The 22,893-nt window shown below is 39.5% G+C and overlaps 1 protein-coding gene across 2 annotated transcripts in view; it reads right to left on the bottom strand.

Annotated features, from left to right (window-relative positions):
* Window positions 1-22,376, bottom strand: part of Nha1 (Na[+]/H[+] hydrogen antiporter 1) — a 91,210-nt gene extending 68,834 nt beyond the window's left edge. Inside the window, exon 1 of one of the 2 annotated variants that reach the window (XM_069118803.1) lies at window positions 21,897-22,376. In XM_069118803.1, coding sequence (XP_068974904.1) covers window positions 21,897-21,922 — 26 coding nt within the window. In that variant the 5' untranslated portion in view covers window positions 21,923-22,376. The remainder of the gene's footprint in view (window positions 1-21,896) is intronic. The other variant, XM_069118804.1, reaches the window with a different exon arrangement.
* Window positions 22,377-22,893: the final 517 nt, after the last annotated feature.

Below are 22,893 nucleotides of genomic sequence, written 5' to 3'. Positions count from 1 at the left end.
AATTTGCAATGTTGCAATGAACCAATCGAATATACGGGAAAGCTTGAAAGAAATATATGGTAATAAATATTTAATTTATTTAAAGATATAATACATCGCTCTATATAGGATTGGACAAGAGGTACGATAGATCGCTTTTACCTGAGTCAGTTTTACCGTATTTTCTAATAATAATTGAACTATAACGTAGTATAAGAAACGCTGCTACGCGATCTCACCTGTCAAATCCAGAAGAATTTTTATCGTTCCTGAGGTTACAACCTGATTGCGGAAGAACTCGTCGAGACTTATCCGAGAAGCCGGTATTTATTTGAAACAGTTTTTAAACGTTGAACGAAACTGGACGATGTTGCAAAATGGTAAGATGCTTGAGAAAATGAATTCGATTTACGTCACTGTACTTTTTTGCACGATGTTTGAACGAAAGGAAAATAAAAATTTGGGATGTTCCGCGATGAGATTGTGCGAGGAAATATTTTGTTATTTTTGGTTTGTTTGGTTACAAAGTCAAAGTGACAAAAACAACGCTGGATTCCGTTTCACGAGTATTAATATCGTTGCTGATAAATTTCAACAGCAAAGCGATCCGTCGCACTATGCTCGAACAGAGAATTCTTCGTACTCGTTGAAAAGTCCTATTTTCAAGTTGCGTCACTTTCGAAACAACAACGTTTCGGAAGAACGAAACCGCAGGGAGAAGGTTTATAATATTTTAAATCCGTAATTTCGAAAGCGAATCGTCCCTAAGGTGGCAACAGTTTCCATATAATTCGCTGCATCGTTGCAAATTGCTCTACGAAAGGAAACGACATACGTAAATTCTACCGGTGTCTAACTTTCACCGAGGGAGAACTTCCGTCAAGTGGTATTGCCGCGACTCGTTGACTCGAGATCTCGTCTCGAAGCACTCGGATGTACAACGTGGGTGCTGTCTGGACAGAGTTCGTTCGATCCACGAACTCGTCGATTGTCGCGACGGCCCTAAAGAATTAGGCTTCCTGGCAGGCCGTCCGTCGTCTTTCGCGTTCGAGCTTCGGCTCGCGAGTACGCGAATTTTCGTCCTTCGTGCGACGCGACCGTAGCAGTCACGCGAGAATCGCTCGTCGTTCGTCGTACACACGGCCGAACGGCCGAACGGCCGAACGGATGAACGGATGAACGCATGAACGGATGAACGGATGAACGTGGACGGAAGATGAGACGAGGGTAGGAGAGAGAAAGAGAGGGACGAGGTCGAAGATGGCATTGGAATTGCAAATATCCCTCTCCCACGTTTCTCTCATCTCTGTGATCTATCTCTTTGCTGCTCGTCCGGTCGCTCGGACCGACCCTTCAACGCACACGCGACTCGTATCGCGAATGATCGCGGTCGGAACAATTACCGATACGAGTTGACGAAGTTATACGATGTTGCTTGCGTTGATCGATCGTAATATCGGATGACTTGATCTTGAAAACGAAGTCTCGGATGAAAAAATCCTATTCTACGTTTCCTTCCTTCTTGCGCGTTTTCACGAGTAATCGCCTCGTGGCCGCTGCTTCTATCCGTTATTCGTTCGGACCTTGCACGTAGTTTCCAACACGCGCTACAAAACGGTTTATAAGGAAAATTTCTTTTTATCCGTTCTTATCCTAAGGAAAATGCTTGAAAATCTGCTTTAAAGAATATCTTTAGCGGATTATCCATCTCTCTTGTGGCCGTCTCTAGCAGAATCACGAAAGTCGTCAGCAAGAATCGAACGCAGATGCAAATCGAAACAACTCGGTATCATTTGACGTGAATTATCGACATTTCCGAATTTCCTCGCAGGAAGCATGCTTAGTTTAGTTTGACAAACGCGATCAAATGTTGGGAAACTTTGACTTCGAAACTACGAAACTCTCGTAATACTTTTAGATGGAACGTATCTTTCTTGCTAGTACTATGCGAAGACGTGAATTTATTTTTCAAAATATTCTTCCGGAATTTCAAATAGCTTCGAACACGGAAAGAAAATTTCCATGTTTGCGAAATAGTCGTGAAAAGTCTAATGCTCTGATTAAAAACCGAAGAAAATGGAACGATTTTTACTTTTGAAAATACATTTAAATTGAAATGCAATTGTTGTTTGCAAATGAGTTGCAAACGTACTGCTTCCCGTGGAGAAGAAGCCTTCTTCTTGTCGGTCATACTCGGAACGAGACGAACCGCGTGAAAAAGATTCGGAAGGTATGCGTACATTACAACTATTGCGTATCCTTACAACTCTTATATAGAATATAACAGTATCTGGACCAATTTTATTATTCTTTTCCTATCCACTGTACGTGTTTACACTAACTATGTCTTTTCCAGCGTAGAATCCTGCATCCGTCCAATTTATTCGTAAAACAAAGAATGTTCTTAATAATGGTATTAAAATTTAATCTTTCAACGTTCGCGAACTACGATCTTCAATTTCAATTCTACGAAATCAAACAGACGCGAGTTACAGCGCGATCCAAGGAAATGGAAGAGGGGAGATTTTGCGCGATAAGCGCCAGACAATGCGATTAGGTACGAAACACTGTACAATTATTGCTTTTATAACAGGTTCGGCAACAGAATTGGAATAGTGACGACTATACTGCCGAGGTCGGTAACTTCGTTAAGAGGTGAGCACCTCGACATCGTAGTTGTTGCTAACAAGTTTTAACACCGAGCAACTCATCTGTGAGATTGAAATTGCAGCGAGACTGTAGCCGAGGGAGAGAGAGCCGGTCGATCGAAGACTTTTTCCAACGTCGACTAACTGGCTCTCGTTCGCTCTTCCATAATAATCGATATTCCGAGGAGACTAGATGGCTATTAAAAAGAAATGTCCGAATTAAATACTCTTCGGTACGAATGTATAGAATAGTATGTACGTGTGTTAATATTTTTTATGCTAACGGAGAAAAAAATTAAGACGCACAAGTATCTCGATATTTAATCGTCTACATGCCTTTTAACGTTCCGTTAAATATTTTGGCAATCTAGATTTTTGTAAATTTCTTAACAAATTTTATCAACGTTACGTCGTATCTCGTCGTGTTTCCGTAGAAATGAAAACGATCGAAACTATTAAAATTTTATCTGCCGCCGCTATTTTTACTCTCCGTCGTACAAAGTACTTACACATTTCCGAAATTAGACAGCAATGCCCTTTACACCGTGCGAATGTTCGCGCGTTATTTGACGAACAACAGCGCGCAAACAAAAATTTAAACACGTAACAGCATCAGCACGCTGTTTATCCGAATACCGAACAACGTGCTAAAACTTGTTCCGATAGTGTTAGTTAGAGATTATCGCGATCTTTCAAACATGCGTTTCGTGAGAAACGGATACTGCGTATCTTCCAATCATCCACATATATACAATAGATGCGCGTGCTTCCGCTTTCCTTTCTCTTAACGTCATAACGGCATAGTCCTAATGCCACGAGGATTTACCTTTCGAGAAAATATACCAACCTACCGAGTGCATAGATCGATGCCTCTCTCGAATAGGCCATACGAACATGAACCGGTACACAAACTGGCGTCGAAATAACCACGATCTTGACGCCATCGCGATTCTCTCACGCCTCTTCGAAACGCTTCGAAACGCTTCGAAACTCGATATCGCTTCGCAATTTATCGCGAGACATCGTGACGCGAGTTATCAGCCGTTCGAGCATCCAGATCGAAACTCGGCGAAACGCAGAGGACGCCTAGTATCGAATTGGAAGGAAAAAGTGCGAGCGAGGCGACGAGAGCGAAGGTGGTGTCAACGCAGAGTGCAGTTGCAGTTGGTTCGCCTCGAATTAGCCTAAAAGCCCGGGGCAACGGGCACGCGATAACACCGGTGGAGCACAGCTCGGCCTCGTACATCACCGAGAGATAAAGGGCTGGCCAGACAGCGACGGAAAGTATAGCGGTTTCGGCGACGACCTTCGCGGATAGCTCGTGCGTGCAGCTGCCGCGCACCACGATCATTCGATCTGTTCGCAAGACGGATAACCGAGAAACATCACGGATGTCGGTCGAACACTCGCCGCCAGCGTACCCGTCCCGTCCCTCTTTATGCTACGGCTACGATCCGGTAAAGGGTCGTACCTGAGTTGCCAGCGAAATCACTCTCGTAGATTTCGATGGATTTAGAGTGGAAACGTGCGTATCGATAACGATATACGATTTTCTTTTTCAGGAAATGACCGTGAATTACGAGGCTCGATCATCGTCGCTAGAAATATGTAGATAATCGAATGAAGAAACTTCGATTCGATTCGATAAAAAGTTTAATGTTTTCGAATCGGAATAGAAATGGAATCGGAACGAGTGGAATTGTCCTCAGGTTTCCTTATACCCATCGAGTCCGGTAGTATATTCTCTACGGTACTGTATCCGACCGAAAGATATAACCACCGATGACGTAAATAAATAAAAGTTCGAAAACTACCGCAGTTTGATATCTCTCTTGGAGAGAGAAGGTCGAGTGGCGACACGCGACCACCTCCTTTCAGACGTTGCACGAGTAGAACACGTACGCGATCAAGATAATTTTACCCCGAATTTCAAGATGCGGCTGAATTAGGCGCTTTCGTGAACACAGGTTTACACAGACCTTCGTCGATTCAGAGACGCAGAGTCACGGTGTAGCGGTGATGGTGATTCGAGGCAAATCATTTTCGAACAGCCAATAAATTAGAACGAAATAAAAACGATCCAAGTCCGTGAGATAACCGACGAGACGCCTTGGTACGCGATAAATTAAAGTCGCATTATCGTTGTAACGTTACAACATTGTTTTCGGAAAAACCCTAAGCGGATATGAAATTATGAAAGTTACGAACCGTGAACTTTTATACAAGCTTGGCGTAACGACCATGACGCTTTTATCCACGTCGTAACTTAAATAAATCGTTGCTTTGAACAAGAGACAAGAAATTCATATAATAATTTACATATCGTAGAGTGAAATATAGAAACGATTCAGAGTCTCGTTCGCACATAAGTAGGTAGGTAGGTAGGTAGGTAGGTAGGTAGGCTCTAAGTATTTATTTTTAAATTACTTGTTCAGACGTGTGCAGAAAAAGAAGAAATCTTCGTGCAAGATTCATCGTGGACACAGGCAACCGTTTCATGGTCGTTTGCCAGAATTTAAGAGATAGAAGGTTCGACACAGCCGACCGTGTTAATTAAGTTTTCCTTCAAAATCTTATATTTCTTTTCGGCCAACCTCTCAGAGAGCGCGCTGCACGACCAAGTTAAAATGTATTTGCTATTTCCACGATTCGTCTGGTGCCTCGGGTTAGTAAGTTTCCAAAGAATACAGTCGATATTATTTTATGTAATCTGTTGGCCACTGGCGTTAATTAATTTCTCGATATTCGTTCGACCGCTGATTCGAAAGGTCGTAGTTTCGTAAGTTCGTGCTAAACCAGGGGTGGCTGTTGGATATTTCACTGTTGCAGCTGTTGCGCCGTCGTGTAATTATTCGGCAGATAGGAGAATCGGTAAAAGAGAAAGTACGGTAAGACAGATCGTGGAAAATGGAGCTGGAATTTCTCCTCCGTTTCGTTGCAGGCCGGAGAGGAACATTTGCAATTGGTAAAGTTTGAAATAATTGTCCGGAGAGAAAGCGGTATTTCGTTGCAAGAAAAAGAAAGAATTTTCTTTCTTTCGTTTCTTATTTCTTCGCGTTGAGAATAAAACGATTATGATATTTCACTTACGGCAGATAATTTTACTTTTTTCATTTGTCGATGAAAAATGGCTCGGCTTTGTCTTTTTGTTCGAGCGTACGTAATTCTCTCGCTTTTTTTCTTCGAACGGTTTAACGACCATCGGACTCGAAAATATTAAATTTACCGCGGCTTATTAATAAAATGATATTTCTTGCGATTTCGAACAAGCTGCAGAAACGTTGATTCCGACTTCTTCGTGCTTCTTCTGCTGGCAAAAGTACGCTCTTTGCAATTAGACCAAATCCGATTCGCGATACACGATCAAAATCGTGTATCGGTAATTAAAGCGGACAATTGCTTTTTACGTCGATAAAAATTACAAAACGTCTTTGATCGTTCGTATAATCTTCGTCACTTTTAAACACGTTGTAGACTACATGTACATACGTATTCCGATCAGTGTGAAATGAAACGCGTAACACGGCTGTAAGCGAAACACAGACGACTCCGCTATTGGGCGCATAACTTTTTAAACGCTTTTATCTCGAAAAGTAGTTTTCGCGCGTTAACCTCTTCTTACCATGGCGCGTCATGTTTTAGACGTTTCGACTTTAGAAGTTTGAGAAGGAAAACGTTACCTTAAATGCGACTTAAATGCCAAGCATGTGCGTATATCGTTTCTCGCTCTATCGTTTAACGCGTATACAACTTTAGGGTACCTTTACTCGCTAGGTAAAGTCAAGAATTGGGATATTAACAATTTTTGTTGTCACGGGTTCAGCCCTTTCATCCGTTCAAATTTCCATAAACGCAGGAACGAATGAAAAATGAAAATCGGCAGGATACGCCGAAAGGGGAAAAGAAGAAGGAAGAAGACAGAGAGGAAAGAACAGAAAGGCCAATGCAACGTATTATCCCGTTAATCGACTGTCCGTGGTTCTCGTGACGAGGCGAGCGATTTAACGAGCCACGTCGTTATACACATGGCAGAGCCGCGCGCACGCGTCTCCGCCAATAATCATGCCCCGGGAATTATTCCTTCTCTCGCGATCGTTCTGTCGCGGACTTCCGCTAACGTCTACTACCAATTATTATTAGTTCTCATTATCGCGACCACGAAAATTTTCCCGACGAGAATTATTTTTTACTCGGTCGGATCCGCGCAACACGCGCACACGGCCGGCCACACGATTTTTTTCTTCCTTCCCTCGCCTTTAATAACCTATATTTTTTTCCAGCGATAATGCGACGGAAAAATATGCTTGCAATTTATTTGTCGAAGCACGAGCGCCAAGTGGCGGGCAAATATAAGGGTACGAGGAAAAATGGACAAAGAAGACGAAGGGGAGGGAGGGGAGGGATAAGGATGGAACAAAGTATACGAGGAAATATTACGTACTTCAGAAATTCATTCGTAATTATATACGCGCGAGAAATGTATAATTACCATGTACGTGATAAACGGCGTGAAAAGATGTTTGAAACAGAGCTACTCGAAACTTGGAGATTTATCGGTAATCGTTGCGTTGATCAGGCTATTTCTGCAGGCAGAAACGAGACTACGGGAACAACGAATATTTTCTGAACTAACGATTTACGAATAACGATCAAAATAGGGGAAATCAACGCTATTAACGCGTACTGAAATTAACGCGTAAAGCCATAAGGTGAAAACGCCGTTCGCGACAACGTAATAGAAATAGCGACGTTGCATAATAGAAAAAACTCGCGAACAAGTAGAATTATCGGTCGACCGAAGAATCCTGCGTTAAAAAGGCTATCCAAGGATGATATATCGTAGGAGCAACTAATTCCCTGAAGATGTCGCGAAATCGTTTAGATCGTTAGAAAGATGATCGGAGCTTCAAATTTTGAATAAGATCACGTTTCTTTGTCACGAATGGTCGCTCGTGGCTATTCGCGCATCGGTTGTTATCGGAATTATTATTTGAATACCGGAAAGAAGTGGTTGTCGAGTGGCGTGTGTGTGATGTTTTAAATCGAATTAGAAAATATCGCAGTTTGAGTTGTTAGTTAGGAACGTTTCCGATTATGTTAACCAGCTGGCGTTGGTCACGTGGAACGATGATATTGTTTTGAAGAAGATCGTAATGTCGTTTGCACGTCAGATTTTGAGAGGAAAAGAAGCGTTTTAGGTACTGGAAAAAACTAGTTTCACGATGGCCTTGTCACGAGACCACTTAGTTCGCGTTAGAAACCCGCATAGTTTGATCTTCTAATTTCGAACGTGTACACTCGTCACACAGGTGACAACGTGAAGCAGAAAGGAACATTTTTAAATAATTAGTAAGAATGTTCGGGAATGGAGTCGTAGCTGGAATACAGAATTGCACGAATGCTGGAAAAGAAAGAAACGAAAAAGTACGGTGTCTATCGAAGATGTTTATTGCTGCAGTTTACAGGTATACGACGTAAACGGACGATTACTCGTCGATAACGTCATATAGAAATAAGGATAACATCGTTTAATCGCTGATTCGATGAAAATTCCATATACTCGATATTAGTAACGTATTCGTTTCATCGTCGTATTCGTTCGAACACATCTTCATGAACAATGTAAGATAAAAGCATTATATTTTTCTTACATAGTACCTATTACAAAATAATTAAGTACAATAATGGAGATAATCTTTGTAGCGTTAGACAAAATTGCGTCTACGTAATAAACTTTATAGTACATTTACAGCACATTCTTTTAATATCGGCATAATATACCATCATCGAGGCTTGACAGTTTTCAGGTCTAAAAGCTTACAGTCTTCTTTTCATATGCGATTCGATTCTACAAATCCACTGCGTACTACGTTTACGTTACTACGATACGTTTAATCGTTGCACGTATCTGTTCTAAGAATTAATTTTGTCAACGTTCGAATTTTGACATTTTCTATCTCAACGGTAAAGGAATAAAAATATAACAGAAGATAACGGAAGAAGGTTAAAGCTAGAAATCCAATTAAAACGAAAGGATTATCTGGCGGAAATTTCTTCGAGAGAATTTTGTACTGCGTTATAAAAAACCTAAAAAAAAAAGAATTTTTTTTTAATTTAAACGTAATAGCTACAAAGTTTAATGCTACTTTTTCGGAACGTCGTTAGCACGGTTTCGTCAGAGACATTGGATGCACGCGTTGATCGAAACAGCGAAAAGTAATTTTAAGTCAATATCGCGAGCCACCGATTAGATACGTGACAATAACTTCGATTAACGCGGTAAATTCAATCACCGAAACAATTCGGGCAATCCCCGTCCAAATACGGGCTCGCTTTATGGACGTATATCTTTTTTCTAACCTATCGACGCGTATGCCGGACGCGGGGTCAAGGTTTTTCAACGAGAGTTTTGCGGGAAATTCTGCCGCGTGTTCGAATTTCTTTGCGGCGCTTTCTTCGTAAACGTTACGCGTAACCTGCTGTGGAGATCGTTTCCCCTACGAGCCAGGAGATTAAACCCGCTTAATAGAAAAATGACAAAAACGTTCGTCCTTTGGAAGGAAGATTGCGAGAACGTTGAAGTTTACCGTATTAAATTTTAGTCGCAATTAGAAAAAAAGTTCGAAAAGATTAGAGAAGATTAGAGAAAAAGCAACATGGGTAACTTTCGTTTCAATTTTCCGATTAGGAAGTAACGACTGTGAAAAATATGGTAATTGTCTGCAAAAGATATTCACGAAATATATCAGAGAATAATGGAGAGTATCCGATGAAGCGGCGAAGCGGTCGGTATATCGCGATATTTCATATATCGGAACACTGTCGCATCGAAACGTCTACTCTGACATTCTAGGCACATACGTAGGTCTACGTATACCGTAAACACGCGTATCAACGAACCACCGATATAGTTACATTGTTTATTATAATAGGAATCGCGTATCGTACGATTAATCTATACGTACATATATAGTAACAAGAATTTACGCTTTCCAGTATCCGAAGGATTTTCCAAGGATGCTTGTATTATTTAACTCGAACAACGATATAACGAGTCAGCTTTAACCGTCCTCTCCTTCTCCTTCCCTCTCTTTCTTTCTCTTTCTTTCTCCTTTCCGGAATAGAAATAAATAAGAGTATGCGCTAGTACAAATTTTCCCTAAATATGTCTTCGCTCCAAGACACGCATAAAAGCGTAAAGCGTAAAAGTGAGCGGAGCAATTAACGAATTCTTAACCTCTTAAACGAGAAATTATGCGAAGCGAGAGGCACGCGCACAGCCGACCTATGCACCCGTTTCATTTTTTTCTTCTTTCGTATTTTGCTCGCGAAACAGTCACCTTGAATGCTCTAAGAACGAAGGAGCGTGCTTGGCAGTCGTACGTACTACTTACTCGTAATGTCGCTCTATTTTATAGGACCCCGACTTTCTTGTCATTTTTCTGTCACGAGAAAAGAAACGGAGAAAAGATACGGAATCTTGGCGTTAAATTAAAAAATGCAAATGATTTTTGTACTCTTCCGATTGCCTCTAAAACCCAAATGGAAAGTTAAATCGAAAGTTAGTCTGTTCGCATCTATCGTTACACAGCGTGTCTACAAATTTCTGCCATTCGAAATAGCTGTCAAGCGATAAATGATACTAGAAATGACGATAAAAAGTATAAGAACGGTGTTTTATTGTTTTTTACGTAGATGGCGACGATGCGAGCAAAAATATTCAAGCTTACTTGGAGGTTGTTGCGTTGTTTAAGTAGGGTCGCCATATTTTTGTCGAAGTGTAAATCACACGATGAAAGAGCAAGAAAATACGAATTGAAAATGCTACTTTTCGGTGACATTGAATCGATACAAGGTTGCGATAAAGAGGAGAGGATGAAACCGAATGAAACTGATGGTAATGACGTGTACCCTGTTGCTACATACACTTTTGGCTAGAAAATCAAAGGATGAGAAAATTTTCGTCAAAAATTGTTAATTTTCCAACTGTTATAGCTTGGTACGGAAAAATTACACGACGATCCATTCGGGGTCGTTTCGACGGGCAAAGTTTCTACATTCGCTTCGCCAGTTTGATCTCGCTCGAAGATGTTTTTACACTAGCTAGCAAGCCGGGTGGCGAAGCGTACACTGCTTTCTTTCGCGAAAACTTTATAGAATCGAACGATTCCACCTTCCACCGTGTTTGAACAATTTTTCCTTGCCACTCTAATCACCGTTAACTAAAAATCAAAAACTCTGGTCCGTGATAATTCTTTAAGGCTTGTGTCGAACGCAGAGATGCACGCAACCTAAAGTACACCACCAGTTAGACAACGAGAAGTTGCACGGTTAGACTTGCCTTTCCTACGTATACGTTCAGCATGTATAATTAATGTATGTACCTAATGCGAGCGCACAAAACATACGTTTCTGGTCCTGTAAAATTTTGGACAAAGAAACTCGTCTTTATCTCGCTGGATACAAATTATGCACTACGCTTACAAAAAAAAAAAAACATGCTCGAAGAAAGTCGATTCTCTAACTTTGCTATTTAATACATGTGCTTCGATTTTTGCTTAACAAATTAAATTCCGTTTGTCGTTATAACGCAGAAATACACGAAACGGACGATATTTTCTTGGAACGATACTTATCGGCCAAAGTTTATAACGTAGGTTGTACGTAATAAGATGCAGCTGCATCTGGAAAATTTTCCATCGAATATTCGATAATGTATACCAGTCGGAGTCTGGTAGAATTCGCACCACACCCATCGTAGAAGCACAAGTGTCATACGGATAATTTCTCGTATAACTTGAAACAACGCATTATCATCGCGTGTATCGTACAGTGTGAAATATCTAGCGCGTGATTCCGATCGATTGCAATTTTTTCACAATTTCTTTTACGCGTTATCCGACAAACCTTCGAAAAGAAATAAAGCGAAATTTATATTTACACGTGTTATTTAACGATTTATTTTATAAATTTGTATTCCGCAAATTATTTCCCTAAATAATTATTTATTCCGTAATAAAGCTTTCGATGACGGTAGGTATAGTTTCGTTACGTTCTTGACCAAATGGTCATCGCTCTTTCACCGATGAGTCAAGCTTAAGTTGGTCTATATAAAAATATCTCCTACCGTAGACCGATTAGCGTGATCTTAACCTAAATTTCATTGAATTTTTTTGCCAATATCTTGGAAATTAAGATGCGGTACGTACGAGAACAAGTTTTTCGGAACATCGAACTTGACATGTTTCGGAACATGTTTCGGGATCGTTGAAATCGACGAGATCGTTCCTATTCCGAATAACTTGATCGGTTTAACAAACTCTTAACAGCGTAAGAAAATTACACGGTAAGAGTTATACCAGGAATTTTTCGCAGCTCTCGGACCTTTCAAAACGTTTCGCTGAAACCGTTTACAACTCGTCACTGGTGCTAAATACACGTAAAACGTATAAGAAAGAAATTAACGTTACGCGAGAAAATTGTTAATTGCAATTTTTACGCGAATATCGATACATATTTTAAACGTTGAACGACCATTTCCGTATCGATATACGTTCGTCCGATCGGCAAAACAAGAAAGATAGAACATTTACCGGACGAATTTCATTGTTAGATATAGTTGTTAGATATAGTATTATATTAGACCTAAAACTCGACAGACCATCCAAAATACGTATAAATCCATCGTACGAGTATAATTCCATATTATTTCATCGTTTTTCTATGTACGTCAACAACGAGAGCATTTAGAAAAAGCATACGATGACGTTTTGCGTTAGCAAGTTCGAAGGACAATTATCGTTCACTGATTCGCAACGACGACTTCACACGACGCTGTGCTTGTAATACCGAATAAAGAAGAGATTCGTGACGGAGAGAATCTCGGTTACGTTTGTCACAAATGTTATCCCTCCCTTCTTCCGTCAATGCGTCTCGAGTTCTCTTCTTCCTGCGAGTTACGTCGAAACCGCGATAATGACGACTAATTGACACTGACGAAGGCTATTCGCGGACCAAGTCGAGAATCGTACAAAATCTCTGTGACGCGCTCGTTCGAAGCATTCTTTAACGCATTCGTTCCGTTGAAAAAATGATTTTCGATGAATTTTATCAAGAGTATGTGAAAAATACGAATTATATTCGCATATGATGTATCCAATCGTACAGGCGCGTTATACCGTGGACAGGGTGGAAGAAAGTAACTGTAAAAACCATCGCAACGTGATTCTACCTACACGCTTTCGGATCCGCCAACGTTTGTAAAAACAGTATCTTGAAATTCATGGTCGAATCTTTCTCCGTTCCATCGTATTCTACTTGTCGCGAGGATAAAAAGTCCGAAAGGAGACGCGACGCTCGACCGTTCTCTTGAAAAAGAACGATAAAGTTTCGATAATTTGGTGGTACGACCCGGCGACGCTCGACCGCCGCGTAGTCATCCGACGAACGTCAAATTTCCGCGTTATCTCGTTTATATATCAACTGCTAGATTATCTCGTTTCCCTTGCTATTGCGTAGAATGGTTTCGCGTTGTTTGTGCCGTTGAACGCCGTTGCAAAAAAAAAAAAAGAAAAAGAAAAAAAAAAAAAACGCTATAAATTATGCAAGTCTGGAAGGTAAAAGATCGATAAATCTACGAAAACTCTTTCTTCGCGTCCGTTTCGGTTTTATTAGGCATCCGTTCGTTAATGTTCGCCGTTGCGATGAAAATGCAAATACAGACCATTAATTTTAATTTTCGGATAATCTTCTACGCACTTTCATTGAGATTTACTTTGCAACGGAGGCGAGGCTGCAACGAATAATCATCTCGCGAAATGCACCGCTGATGCTTCTGAATTTCGATCGACGAAATTCCTGGAAAAATTCATCGCTTTACGCCACACTTACCATTCGTGCGTAAGCGAATATTAATAGATTGTTACATAATTTACGGAATTCTACGACAAATTTGATCGAATAACGAATAAAAGATATAGGTAAATAACATCGATGGAATCAAAACACTTACTTCGATAGAATTGAGGGCCACGGTGTAAATGTTTACCTACGTACGATTCGATATGTCGTATATGTTTCATCGTCCGGCCCTTAACGATCATCAAAAATTACTTTTAAGAACTACCGTAAACTCCCGTATCTCGGAAATTCTAGCGTAACGATACAAAAAGTTGACGGCGAATTGCAGCGATGCAACATAGGAAAAGATCGTGCAACTGCGTTAAAAAAGCCTACCGTTATATTTCTTGCTATCCGTGATCCTAGGCTACGTTCGTACGCAATTCCAATATTACGAGATGAAGCGCAGATACCGTCGAAAAACATCCGCGTCGCTGACGTTGCAGCTGATAACGTGTTTCGAATTAAAGCGCAACACCCATCGTTTGCAAATCGGTTGGCATGATTATAAACTTCGAATAGATCAGAGATAAATCATCGATTTGGTTGGCATGCCGATATAGGTGCATATACGTATCGACGCCTTGTACACGCACATGTATTTACGAACGATAATGACTGGACGCGTTATTTCGTTTATCCTTCGTATTTATTCGCCGTATATCTTCGTTTGCGCGACCATTACACGACGTACTAACGGTGATTTCTCGTGCTTTCGTTAAGACGATTATGCTAAGAATTAGCCGATTTTTTATCTCGAGTTCATCCTTCGAAAAATAAAGGGGATGGCGAATAGGAAAATTATGCGGAAATATGGAGAAAGTCCCTATCGAACGAATTCACTTCGGGCACAATTTATGGAAACTAGACGTTGATTACGAACTCCACGTTCTCGCGTAGTTCGCTTTCATCGAAACTAATTATTAAAATCGAAGCTCGATAACTGAAGTCGATGATCGTCGATTGAAACCGAAAGACCGCTAATTGCTGGTCGAAGCTCTGTACCACTTCCCCGAACTTCGTTTAATTCCTGATCAATCGATAAACTAATTGTAAGATCGCAAACTATTTGAACGTAATTTTAATTCCATCTCGGTATCGTTCAAATTTTCAGTTAATTAAAAATCATAACGATCAGCACAAGTATTTTAACGAGGCTATCGCCAATATCAATGGATAAAATTAAGAAAGGTAATAAAAATTAAAAAAGCATTTAGACTTAGACTAAGGGCTGACTCCTATTACGATCGACTAAAATTAATTATTCTTTCGCTAATTACAGAAGTTTCGTCTTCCTCTGCGATTACAAGCATACCGCGACATACGAACAATTAAAACGAGCCATCGATCGATTTTAATTGAAAAATATCTAATAAAATACATTGTTATCGTCAAATTAAATGTATGCGTGTGCGTGTTTACATATCTTTAAAAATAGCCTTCAGTTATTCGACGCTAGCACGTATGGTTCTCGAGCTAGGTCCAAGCTGAATGTTTCACAACGGTAAGATCGATCTCGTTTCCTTAGATGCGGACGCAACTGAATCTGCACCTGTAATAAGTGATACAAGTAGAAACACGTTTCATGTAGACATATATTATAACATTATAACAGTGTAGACGCAGCTTTAGGCTGTGCGCGCACCAGCGACAAAAGTATCGCTTTGACGTTTATATATGACGTTAGTAGAAAAAGAAGAAGAAATTGAACTTCCGATCGATGGGGAGGGGGGGGGGGAAGAGGGAGAGGGAGGGAGAGAGAGAAAGAGCAGAAAATAAAGTCATCCTGCAGTCGCGTCGTCAAATGCGCGCACGTCCATATAAACGAATGGCCTTTTTTGTAAGCGACAAATTGTCGCTGGTGCACGGAGAAGCTTGCTATCATTAACGCTTAAATTAAACGCTTAAATTAAACGCTTAAATTAAACGCTTAATCCGAATGTCGAAATATCTTATACTAGCATGCTGTTATTTATCCAGCTCTGTATCTCTCGCTAGAGCCGTAATGTACCGACGTTTTTTTCGTCGTACGTCGAAGGATGATCATTTTACTATCAAAAGTAGAAAAGTTAGTCTCCATCTATCGTTATTCGATTTCCATTTTATTTTCCATATACGCGTCCCGTTGATCGTCGCTCGAAAGCTGATCGTCGGGCAGCGATCAATCACGCGGAATCGCGATTTTTTCAGTTCGTGCGAATTATTGATAGCGTATGCGAATGGTACAGCTGCGGGCTCGGAAACATTTTATCAAGCGCCAGAAAAAAGCCAATACCACGATCGTGGATTAAAACTTGCCGACCAGCTCGCTCTATTTGATTCGGATGCGAATTTTTACTTACAGAAATGATTGCGTTTTAAAGCTGATAACCACACTTTTTTTCATTCCCTCCCCGATCAGCGGTCGACGAATTTTATGTTACCAATTCTTTTATCTCCGATCTTTTAAACAATTTCTTAATTTCTACTTAGATAAACTCGCGGAGAAGCTACCGGTTATTCGATTTCGATGAGTTTGAAATGTATCGCGGACAGTTTTTAGTCAGCTTAGTTTTTCGCTTAGTTTTTAGCTTTGCTGTTTAGGGTTTAAGCTCGCCCAACCCTCGTTTATACATATACCATGTGTACAGGATACACGCTATAAACGTAAGATAAGGTGGCGGCATACACCGCCTACGGAGACGCAACTATACGCAGAATACGTATCTCGGAAGCCAAGGCCGACCGCCGGTTACATGTACAGGGAAAACACGTTAAAGATGGTAAATTTCATAACATATTTCAAAACCACCGAAATCAGAGAGGAGGGGGTAGCTTCTCTGCAGTTTCACGAAAATAAGTGTCGATAAATCTTCATTGTTTCCCGACTTGTATACATATAACGTTAGCAGCAATCTCGCGTAATTCTGAGATACGTGCTTCTTTCGCTTCTAGCCCATTTGCCAACAATTTCCTAGTTTTTCTAACTGAAATTTTATATAAAAGAAGGTATTAATTTTTTCCTTATTTTTCTTTACCTTTTCTTCCCTATCTCTCGTTTCATTTCTGTTTTCGACACGAAGCAAATGGGAAGTAGAATTAATACAGATACGCACATTAATACGGAATAGTCCGCGAAACGAAGCACGAAATATTAGATAGAATTGGATGTTTTTTGGATCGATCGTTAGCACATGGATGAGAATCGCTACCAAAGTGAAATTTTTTCTCATTACTTTACATTTTATTGCAATGAATTCTGGCTATAATTGCGTCGGTATTGGTAGCCGGCCGCCTCACGGTGCTCGAATAAAGTAACATTTAACCGAAATCTAATTCTTATCTTTTGTTTATAGTTTATACAAGTTTGCAGTTAGTTTTCGTTTTGTCTGGTTGCCGTGAGACTATCGGAAACCAATACCGACCCATACGCTGCCATAAACGCGCGATTATAGGCACGATTTACTGTAACGGTATCGATAGACTTTTCGTTCGAGTATCTTACAACTATGGACGTCCGTGGCCACTATACGTATAGGAAAAGCTGTTTTTGTTCAAAACGTCGAACTTTACGACATATTCGAAAAATCATGGAAATCAAAGGGGACGCGTGGCGTTGTTACAGTTTCACCAAAGTGTTCACGATTGGAAAAGTATTTTAAGGCAAAATACTTTCTTTTAATTCTCTAATGCAGACGAATACCGTGATATCAGAGTAATAGCATTTTTGTAATCTTAGTTTCCATGCTCTTTGCGAACAAAAATAATTCCTTGATCCTCGTTATCATCGGTACAAGATATTACGTGTAATAACACGTAGTTCTTAGCAATATCTCATTCGATTCTGACTCGAAGAATTTTTAATCCATCTGGTTTATGCGTTATACACGATATTACTCGGAACCGCGTATATACAAAATTAACAGTGGATCAAGAAAAAGACTCGTTCTATAAATATTACTTCGTGCAGAATTTTATTCGTCTCATATTTTCTGCACGTTACAAGCACCTAAATGCTCTGAATAACCTATTATCCCTATAATTAATCTTGACGATCCCTTGCAGAGTAATCAAGCCCAGTGTCTACTGCCGCTGTACAATGTACCGACCTATTTATCCCGAAGCAAACTTAATTGATAATTTCTATATAATTTTCATGACAAGGCCTAAATATCTCTATTCGCGGATAACATATTTTTCTCTTCGTCGTAGAAGAATAAAATCCACTTATCGTCTTTTTCAGTTATCTATGTATTTTTTTCTATATATATATATAATTCATCGTTAATTCCATAACTATTCCATACGATACATGTACTTGTAATAAATCATCTAAAAAACGGGATAAACGGGATATTTTATCAACTTTCTTTGTTTCGAACAACTCGACGAACGAGTTGAATTTACATTTTCAAGATGGACTAGAAAATAGATCGATTTGGAAAAGAGAAAGAGGAAAGGGAGCGCGAAAGCAAGATTTGTCTCAAGAATCAGAATTCTCGTTTAGATATTTTTCGCGATTCTTTTCAGGATATAGAACGCATATTCTCAAATACATAGTTGAGAGTCTTTTCAAGTTTATTCAACCAGATAGCAATTTTTCGTTTTACCGTTACACGAGCGTGCACCACCCTTCCCTTTCGCCCCTGTCACCAGCAAAATGCGGTTATAGCAAAAATACAAGCTATTGCGTGAAATAACATTTCAGTCATCCGTGCTAGGTGAAATACTTCTGCTCGAGACGCAGATATCGCGAATTTGAACGAGATCAAAATCGAAATATTTCGCATCGCTGACTCCGTGTCGTGCAGACGTAGATTTTGGAATTTTTTAATTCTCGCTCACCTGCGACATTACAGCGAAGAACTGCACTTTATATCGAAACATTGGCAACTTCTGCGCAATTTTGTATGTTCGTGCAAAATATTACGCGAGAAACTGAACGAACGCGCCCGCCGTTATTAAGTCGAAACATATGAAATTTATTTGTAAATAAAACTTTAAGTACGTGCAGATTTCTTATGATTAAAATATCATACTCGATTAACGTAATTTCCAACAATTATATAATTTGATTACTCTGTTTATCTCCATCTTTTAATCTTTCGACGAAATATTTATAGTAGGACAATCAGTAAAGTAGATAAACGATTCAGCGTATAACGGTTGTGCCATTGCAACAGCATCAACTTTCTACTTATCGTGAACTAAGAGCATTCAAATTTCTTCTTCCTTCTTATTTATCGTTACGATGATTCGCGATTACAAGTATCTTCTTGAGAGATGGCAAGAATATTAAATCACGTTTTCTACGATTATAGATATATTTGTATTCCCAAGCGTTACAGAATTTTTAGTGCTCGAGGCCACGCGAAGATCGTGTTATGCATCCTCGTTCGAAAAGACGTCTAAGACCATAAAACTTTTGGTAAACCAAATGCACCGGAACGCCTTTCCGTCCGTGTTATTGTCATTACGTGTATCATACATGTTATTAATCGCACCGTGAGGATTAATCGTGCGATTTGATTTTGTGATTTGAAAACGGCGACAAAACACACCGTTCTCGTTGTGGGAATAATTCACGTAGCAAGTCTAATAATCCCACGACCACATATTTGATTTCTACGAAGGTTCTACGTGACATAGGATTTAATACGCAAATTTCGAACTTGTCGGCTGCGAGTTAATTTTTTTGACCGACTTCTCCTCAAAAATTAATTTTTTGGAAACTAAGTTTTCTGTCGAAAATAACATCGTCATGCACGCTTTGAACGAACGAATGGTTAGACGAATAACATGAAACATTATTAAGAAAGATACTTTTTGGTAATACAATAAATTGAAAATACATCTTGTATTTTCGGACAACTTTCTTCAACGTATAAATACTTGGTAGTAACTGCCGGTGCACGACGCAATATCGATTTTACGATAGTCTAGGTCTGAGAGTAATTTATTTACAGAATTCAGTTCGTCTTATCAAGGGAGCATCGCACGAAGTTAAGGAGGCAATTGTTCGAAAGCTGTCGTCTCAACTTCGGCATTTGACACTGTATTAAAAGTTTGTTCTTTTCTCTGCGATAATAATAATAACACGCAATGCAAGGAAAGAAAGTCTCTTAGAAAGTTTATTATTAATAAAACTAAAACGATAACGTTGTTATCGTTGTTATTTCGTTGTTATTTCAATGCTTTGGTATCAAATACTATCGCGATAAATAGTCTTTAGCAAACGAAGATTATTATTTGTGTGTTCCTTCGTGTATACACACCGTTATAGGACGATCCTAGCCATCGATTTCAGCTGTTCATTTTTCCGAATGTTCATCTATGCGGTTACGAACAAAACCGCGCGCAATTCCCGCAACCCCAAATCCTCCCTCGCTGTATGCGTGGTAAATGTCGCTTAATATTCGATTCGATACGGATGGCGATTATCGGTATCGGACCAGATATATCTGCAGCGCGTTTAACGAGCCATTCACGGCTACGCAGAGCCGTTCCGCGAGCCTACTACTCTTAGGATCTACGTTTCACCTTAAACATTAGAATAGTTAAAAATATTTATATATGACCTATCTCTATACCTATCTCTATATGTATAATCATAGAATTAACAGAGATATTTTAACGATATTTAGACAATTTGATTTTTCTTCTTACTTTTCATCTCTTACCTTTCAAACTTCTCTCTCTCTCTCTCTCTCTCTCTCTCTCTCCCTTATTTTTTTGATCGATGTTGACAAGCGTAGCAATCGGCATAGGCACACGTGTAAGTTGACGACGTACACGCCCGACGTAAAACCACAGAATGTATTAAATATTGGCAACTTCTGTCCGAAGCGATTCACTCGGCCTTTTATCGGAAAGAACAATTAAAGATTCAGCGACACGATCGATAACCAAGTTAACGTTAACAGTTTCAATGCCACGAATGCAACTTAACTTGAAATTTACTTAGCTCGACGAAAGGCATGCGATAAACGTTCTGTTTCCTTACGATCTACTCTATCTATAGAGCAATTTATTTTGCCCTTTTAGATTAACTGAAATGCAAACGATCGATGATAAGAATATCTTTTATATTAATATCAACGATCTAAATGAGAAATTTTCGAGGTTATTCGAAAGTTGTATATTTAGCATTTTTTAACATGTTTCAACGTGTTTGGGATACCGTATGTTTCTTTCCATACGACGAAAGAGCAAAGAAATACGAGTTCGGAGCGCTACTCGAATCAGAAACACCGCAATAGAGAAGATATTGTTGAAACGATAGACAATGGACAAGTCTTACTTACTTTTACTTTCTTTATAGACTACGTGTGTATGTATATGCAAAATTACCATTTTTGCTTACTAAATACCGTTGTATTCCGTTTGGGAACGACCGATTCACCGCAAAGGCCGTTTCACCTCTAACAATGCTTTTTATATATGCGCACAAAAAATTATCCAAAGGTGTGGAGTTCTCGTAAGTTCTCAATGAAATCTGGCAGGCGAATTTACAGCTCCGCCGTCATTAACAATACCATAGCAATTCGAATGTAATCGTAACGATGTTATCGCAACTGATTGTCGACTGTTGCAACAGACTATTACAGAATATTACCAGATACGTGTTCTTGTAATGTCGCAATAATGTAAAAAATATTCTTATTTATTTCTATTAAAAATGATTACCATCGACGAGTTAAATTTGTATCGATCCATATAAAAATATGACCGCTACAAGGTGGTCGTCCACGTCAGAATATAATGTAACACTAACGTGAAAAAAAATACGTATCTCGGAAACTAAAGTCGAGTATGACTACTAAATCTGCAGAGAAAAGTTGCTCAAGATATCGATCTTAGAGATATATTTCAAGATCGTCGAGATCGGTGAAGTCTGACCTCGCTATTCCATACAATTACCGAAAAAAGACGATGCTTCTCATCCCAATAAGAGAAACGGGAATTGATGTGTTTAAAAATGCGATATCGATAATAATCGATAAGCAACCTGCAAATTTTCATGCATTTATGCGAAATTTGAAGATGCAAAAGTACATATAGAATGCTTATAACGTTCAAAAATATGCAGTAAAATATTCAGAGTGATTGTTATAATTTTTAATAAGTAAAACTTCTATCTAGGTCTTATCCTAATTTTGTTGTGTTCATAAAAATGTACATTCACGTAGATACTCGCGATCTAGTAATAGTAGCAAAGAAACGAAATAACGATAGCGACGCTAGTGTACAGTCGCTTATCGGTCACTTGTCATATTTATATATTATATTTGCTGTGTCAAATTTAACGAAGGTTTTGAATTTTTTAGCTTGTCTTAACGGTTGAGTGGAAATAAAAAAATGCGTTGTAAGTAAATAACACCTAGTACTCACTGTTCCGCCGTCCAAACGAAGACCATAACCTCCCTTCTGTTTCACTCTCGGAGACGCGTACAATGGATCCAAGGTTACCGCAATTTCCGACAAATTCACCGAGAGGTACAGATAGAAATGAGAGCCAAGAAACGTAACGCATTATTTCGATCTCGTGCGAATCGGTAAACCGGCTTTCAAAGCAAAGAATGACGGTATGCGTCCGTCATACTAGCTCGATTTACACTAACGTTGTTTTCACACTATGTAAAGTTCTGACCTATCGCGTCTATCGATTCTCATGTCTAATGAAATATTTCTACGCGTTAACAACTATCGGACGCGAAACAAACGGTAGCTACGGTCAAATCGTTTGCTTCCGATCTAAAATTCCGCTTAACCGTTTTTCGCGTCTTTCTCAAACATAAATGACTTTTGAAATTACAGTCTTCGCGAGAGAACCGCGTTGCTAATACGGACATACATATTGAATTACGATAATACCGTCTTGCATGTCCAATTTTATCTTTACGAATTTCCGATTATGGAATAGTCATCGTGTGTACAGGGTTATCCGCTTAACTCGGAACACGCACTCGCGAGGCATAGAGAGTGGCGTACATGCACGCTTACTACTACAAACTAAAATCATATCGTGTCGCGCGCTATCTATGAGCTGTTGCTAGAAGCATAATTAGGTGAGAATACAGAGCGGTTTGATCGAAGTGGTCGAAGCACTTTAAATTTCACGTCGGAATAAGGTGGGAACGATTGCCGTGCTCTACGATCTGTTATTAATCTATTATTAATCTATACCTGACTTGTACGATGAACGAGCCTACGCGTTTTCGCCCGATGATGCTCGCGCTGCCGAAGCTGCGAAGCCACGTTTTCTTTTTTTTCTTCTTAATAACTCACATCATCCTGGATATTGGATAATCCTGTAATAATAAAGCGTAATAATTACAACGCAATTTTCTTTCGTTTTTCATCTAAAATCGCATTCAACTGTCAGAGT

Source organism: Bombus flavifrons, chromosome 8, assembly GCF_040668555.2.
Source record: "Bombus flavifrons isolate JBK064 chromosome 8, iyBomFlav1_principal, whole genome shotgun sequence".
NCBI lineage: Eukaryota > Metazoa > Arthropoda > Insecta > Hymenoptera > Apidae > Bombus > Bombus flavifrons.
This window is presented reverse-complemented; position numbering and strand designations above follow the sequence as displayed.